Source organism: Halyomorpha halys, unplaced genomic scaffold, assembly GCF_000696795.3.
Source record: "Halyomorpha halys isolate HHAL.00 unplaced genomic scaffold, Hhal_1.1 Scaffold1700.1, whole genome shotgun sequence".
NCBI classification, from domain to species: Eukaryota; Metazoa; Arthropoda; class Insecta; order Hemiptera; family Pentatomidae; genus Halyomorpha; species Halyomorpha halys.
The window spans coordinates 52,682-58,957 of NW_027116561.1; the positions used below are offsets into that span (position 1 = coordinate 52,682).

At 30.2% G+C, this 6,276-nt stretch overlaps 2 protein-coding genes across 3 annotated transcripts in view; both read right to left on the reverse strand.

Moving 5' to 3' along the window:
• The window catches only part of LOC106690393 (zinc finger protein 271), a gene marked incomplete at its 5' end in the record, with an annotated part of 59,696 nt that overhangs the window by 38,282 nt on the left and 15,138 nt on the right, over nt 1–6,276 (reverse strand). For both annotated transcript variants that reach the window (XM_014435829.2, XM_014435828.2), the window contains 1 exon segment: nt 5,204–5,251. In XM_014435829.2, coding sequence (XP_014291315.1) covers nt 5,204–5,251 — 48 coding nt within the window.
• On the reverse strand, nt 2,465–5,172 carry LOC106690394 (zinc finger protein 26-like). Its single transcript, XM_014435831.3, has one exon. The coding sequence runs from the start codon at nt 4,348–4,350 to the stop codon at nt 2,545–2,547; it is 1,806 nt and encodes a 601-aa protein (XP_014291317.1). The 5' UTR covers nt 4,351–5,172; the 3' UTR covers nt 2,465–2,544.

A 6,276-nucleotide genomic window follows, 5' to 3' on the forward strand; every position in this document is an offset into this window, starting at 1 on the left:
AATATCGATATTCCATTTTTAAATTTTCTACAATTAAAACAATCATATTTTAGTTTATATTTGTTATGTTTATGATATGGTTGTCGTGGTGTTGCTTTGCTTCATCGTTATTAAGCGTTTTTTATATATTTTGATTAGGTATGACATAAAAGAAGTCTTACTATGTCATGCTATGTTATCATTTATAATTATTATCACTTTAATTTGTTACATTTTCGATATCGATATTTTAGTTCTGACATAATATCGATTTCGATATTGCTATTCGATATCCCATCCCTAATGTGAATGCGAACTGCAAACTGCCTTGATATGTTGCAATGTTGTCCTTCCAGCCTAATTATTGTTGTTATAATTGCTATGAAATAATTTTAAATGATATATTCTTTCACATACTTATTATCATTTTATTTAAATTCGTTAATATTATATTAAGTGAATTTTTTTGTAATAAATAAGTAATTCAATATTACGAATCATCGTTTAGCGGTGGCCTGGAGCGTCCAATCATATCCCCTATTTAAAAAATGTATGTATGTAGAAAAAAAATTTATTAAAAAAGTAACAATGTTAATTTCTTTCATTCTTTTTTTTCTACCATAGTTTATGTTCTTTTTCATTTTTAAACCATTTGTCATCACCTTTGTATACGTTTATCTTCTTTTAAACAATTTTAAAGATGTTAAACATGTAACAAATGTTCTTAGCTCTAATGAAGGCTGGAAATTCTGGCCAAAACGTTGGAACTATTATTTTTTTAAAAACTTGTTTGGGTTATTTTCTGACCGATATGTTAAACCCGGTCTGGTATATACTTCATTTTAAAATATTTATAATTATGATACATATCATATTTCTGTTCTATTTTGTTTTGTACAATATCCTTGTTTACATCGGGATCTGTGCACGTCTTACTTTAGGTATCCTGAATGTATGTTGAAATTTATTTAAAATGAGTGTGGAAAAGGGGGGGGGGGGGAATTGTGAGACTTTTCTGCTTTTAATAACACTTATGTTTCCTTTAATAGACTAAATTAAAATCCCTGAGCGGGCAAATGCGTTAGCGTGTTAGTTTAATAATTATTTTGATTATATGACATGAGAACAAAACTTGGGGTCTCATATATTAAGAAATTAGGGCTTATCTGATGACGTCTTCGCCGCTGCGGTCACGTCTTCCTTTGTCGCTTCCCTTGTCCAGGTTCAGCGATGGACGAAAATGGTAAAAAACATAAATCTTCCCCTAGTCTCAGAAAAAACGTCCCTCTATCTCAGAGGCTGGCCAGCTAGTCACCTGCTATGGCGTGGTAGTATGAATAAGACAGGTCCTGGTTTGCATGCCACGATAGACATTATCCGGCGGCATCGCAGTAGCGGCGTCTTCGGGGTCTTCCGGTGTCCGCGGCAAGGGGGGAGCATCAGAACATGAAACTCCCGACCCCGACTTGTAATAAAATAAAAAACAGCCGAAAATATCCGATTATGTAAATCCAACAATCCTTAACTAATATTTTATTATCTATATTTTTATAAAAATCTGTAATCATTGTTTGATTAAGTTTTTTTATATTGCTAAAATACTAACTGTTTATAATAGTATTATTATTATTATTTTCGGTGGGTTTCTCTATATTGCTAAAACTATTCTTTCCTATGGGGTAGTTTTTTGTCTCTCATACCACAATTTATTGATTAATTTTATTAGGATAAAAGTTTTCAATTAAAATTTTGTAAATTTGTGTTTTGATATCTTTTAAAAAATTAGAATCCTTTAAAGCTATAGCTTTTTTAATTAAGTTGCTGGCTCTATTAATTCTGTGTGAATAGGAGTGGAGTGACAGCCCTGAAACTTTGTTATTAGATTTAATTAAATAAAATTTAAATAAGGAAGAGAACTGTTCATTTACTTTATCATATTAGGTTATAATTTAGTTTGTATGATTCTCACTTCTACAAAATTATATTTTATTTTCTATTAGTATCGATTTAGTACCATCTACCTAATTTACTGTTATGTATATTTCCAAGTTATAAGTTCATTATTCATTTTTTTCTTTATATTTTTTGTCTCTGAATTAAAGGTATCTCGTTATGATTTTTCAGTCTCGACAAATGTCTGAAATTCAGGTCAAAGCGTCGGCACAAATAAATAAATTTCATTTGTGTATTTTTTGCTGACTGCACCCCTCTCTCTCCCCCGACCATATTCTCCTCATATTAGCCAATATAATATAAGTAAACTCTGTAACAATATTTCTAAACAATGCATAATTTCAATGAACAGGAAAAAAAAAGTTCTAAAATATCACCATTTTTACCAGAGGAGCCAAAATAAGATATTGTTTGAGGGTGTCTTATAATCTGCCCGTTTGAGCAAATAACTGAATTGATTTTAAAGTTTGATGGCTCAAATTATTCAATGAACCATGATTTTTTTTTTAATGTTCAATAATAAAACAACATATTAAATTAACATCACACTTTATTTTACATTTCTCTTATATTTGTTGTACATTATGTTTATATTTGTTTACAATAGGAAAATTAAAATGGCTGCTTTCCTATGTGATGGGCCATTATATGACGTTTTAATTGGCCTTTTTGAACTGCTTTATATTCACAATGAAAACACTGAAAAGGCTTCTCTCCTGTGTGACGGGCCATAATATGTCTTTTTAATAGTTGATTAGTTATTGCTTTATATTCACACTGGGAACATGGAAAAGGCTTTTTATCCGTATGACGGCTCATTATATGGCTTTTTAAATCTGTAGAAGTAACTGATTTATAATTACAATGAGGGCACTGAAAAGGTTTCTCACCTGTATGACGGCGCATTATATGGCTTTTTAATTCTGTAGAACAAACTGATTTATAGTCACAATGAGAACACTGAAAAGGCTTCTCACCTGTATGATGGCGCCTAATATGTCTTTTTAAATCATAAGAAACAACTGATTTATAATCACAATGAGGACACTGAAAACGCATTTCAAATGTATGATAGCGCATTGTATGTGATTTTAATTCTTCAGAACCAACTGATCTATACTTGCAATGAGTACACTGAAAAGGCTTCTCCCCTGTGTGACGGGCCATTATATGACTTTTTAATTGGCCTTTTTGAACTGCTTTATATTCACAATGAGCACACTGAAAAGGTTTCTCTCCAGTGTGACGGGCCATAATATGTCTTTGTATTAGTTGATTAGTTGTTGCTTTATATTCACACTGGGAACACTGAAGTGGCTTGTCTCCTGTATGACGGTGCCTTATATGTCTTTTTAAATAACTAGAAGTAATTGATTTATGTTCACAATGAGGACAATGAAAAGGCTTCTCTCCAATATGATGGGCCATAATGTGACTTTTTAAACTATGAGAAGTAACGGATTTATATTCACAATGAGGACACTGAAAAGGTTTCTCTCCTGTATGACGGCTCATTATATGTTTTTTTATATCTCTAGAAACAATTGATTTATATTCACAATGAGGACACTGAAAAGGTTTCTCTCCTGTATGACGGCGCATTATATGTTTTTTTATATCTCTAGAAACAATTGATTTATATTCACAATGAGGACACTGAAAAGGCATTTCACCTGTATGATAGCGCTTTTTATGTATGCTTAATACTGTAGAATCACTTGCTTTATATTCACAATGAGGACACTGAAAAGGCTTCTCTCCTGTGTGACGGGCCATAATATGTCTTTTTAAATCATTAGAAGTAACTGATTTATAATCACAATGAGGACAATGAAAAGGCTTCTCTCCTGTGTGACGGGCCATTATATGAGTTTTCAACTGGCCTTTTTGTACTGCTTTATATTCACAATGAGGACACTTAAAAGGCTTCTCTCCTGTATGAAAGCGCATTATATGTATTCCTAAATCATTAGACATAACTGACTTATAATCACAATGAGGACAATGAAAAGGCCTCTCCTCTGTATGATGGGCCATTAAATGACTTTTCAATTGGGCTTTTCGTACTGCTTTATATTCACAATGAGGACACTCAAAAGGCTTCTCTCCTGTGTGACAGCCCATTATATGTATTTTTAATGAATTTGAAGTAACTGATTTATAATTACATTGAAGACACTGAAAAGGCTTCATTCCTGTGTGACGAGCCATTATATGTCTTTTCAAATATGTTGAACTAACTGATTTATAATCACAATGAGGACACTGCTGAGTCTTCTCTCTTTTGGTATGGCTAATATGTTTTTTCAATTGGCATTTTTGAATTACTTTACATTTTCTCACATTATTTTTATACTGAGGAGATGCGTGAAGGGGAGTTTCAGATTTACCCAAATCAATATTTTTCTCATCTTTCATATAATACTCTTTTTCAATGAGGGAATTCTGGAAACCTAGAAATATTAAATGTTACCATATTTATTGCTAAAAAGTAATGAAACTGATATTTCTTTTGTGAATAATAGCAAGATTTTAACACTTAAATTTATAAGAGGAGAGGAATGTAGAAGTGGTAGAGATTTTAGTGAGCCCTACTTGAAGTGTTAAAATCAAGAAGCCATGACCTGACACCACTGGTATAGCACAAAAAGGAACGTACAGTAGCTTTAACACCTTAGAGAGAGGGGAATAGAGACTGTTAGAGAACATTAAAAAATGCTTGTATTGTTTTTATTTGTTTTATGTAAATTTAATAATTAATATAGAAATGGATTTATTTTAATTATGTTGAACATTTTTGTGTAATATAAAAGGGAGAAGGGAATAGAGATAGTAAGGGAGGGCTGGTCACTTGATATATGAGTTTATTTAACACTTAACTAATGCATTTAAATTTAAAAGTTCTATTGAAAACGGTTTAATAGTTTAAGGGAATTACAGGTAAAGACAAACAGAAGACCACTACATAATAATTTTTGTTTAAATCAGCTTTGGACCTAACTCTCCCATTCTCCTTAATTTAAAAACCATTAGAAAGTAATACCCAATTAACAACAACAAAAAGCGATTTGAAGTTTTATCAATCATGAAAAGATTTTTAAAAACCACCTCGGTAGAAATATCATGAAAATGATTTCACAAGTCATTTTATTAGATTTTACTAGATCAAACAAAAAATGGAAGTTGGGTTCAAAGTAAAGAAGACTAATTATTTAGATGGATTTTGGATAAAAGGATGGTGAAGATTATTATTATTTAAAATTTGTCTCACCACAATTAAGCATTAGTTCTTTCTCTTGTTTGATACCAGAGGAGTAAACTGTAACAAAAAATAACAATTCTTTAAATAAAACATCAATACTTTATTTTTAATAAATTGACATTTAAATGTATTACTTTACACTATGAATGGGTAAGTGAATATGATCAATTCAGTATGATTCTACAGAAAGATTCCTATTCTCAAGAGATTCATCCACGAGTATGACAATTCACTGAGGGCCAATTGCACCCATCTCCAGTAAAACTAAGATTTACTGGTTACAAGAGTTGAGTAAAACTCCAGTAACTAAGTTTCTGAAATGACCTGTTTCTCATCTACAGTTTTGTAAACTAGTTTACCAAGGTAGGTTATGCTCATATCTCGGGTTAGTTTTCATAATAGTGTTTAAAATTACTTAATTTTTAGTTATTTATGTTTTCTACATTTTATTATGACACACTTAGGGTAAGTAACATTTAGTACATTATTGTTAACATGAAGATTAATAATTTTTAATGAATGAATTACAATTTTTCAAAAGCAAATAAGCAATTGAGAATGAAAGTGGAGTGGACAACATAAAAAAAATGGGCACATCATTTATTGCATAAAATCGAATTTTCTATTATAGTTCTTATAAGATTTGAGAATATTTTACATTTTTTATTTAGATATATGTATAATATACGCATATCATTCAAAAACACTCAGCAAAAATTCAATTTCATTTTTTTAAATTCTCAATAGCAACAAACAATGAAATCCTTTTTTGCAATGAATTTAAATTTTCATCCACAAAAACAAATCATTATTTTTTAAACTAATATAATATAAATTAATCGAAGGATTATTATAAACATAATTTCATTGTCATAATCATAATTTCATTTCATTTTCCAAATGTTTTGTCAAAACGTTTAGATCTATAATTTTGGATTTCAATAAGTTTTATTTAGTAATAAAAATAAAAGTAAATCAGACCAACTATAAAAATTTCTCAAAACTCAACCCCAGATTGCTGCAGGACATTCTGTTATAAATTTTATTTAATATAAAATAAATTCATAGTCACACTACCTCAA

Excerpts from the sequence above, each read along its gene's own strand:
- LOC106690394 (XM_014435831.3), bottom strand. The coding sequence starts at position 4,350 with ATGAAAGATGAGAAAAATATTGATTTGGGTAAATCTGAAACTCCCCTT.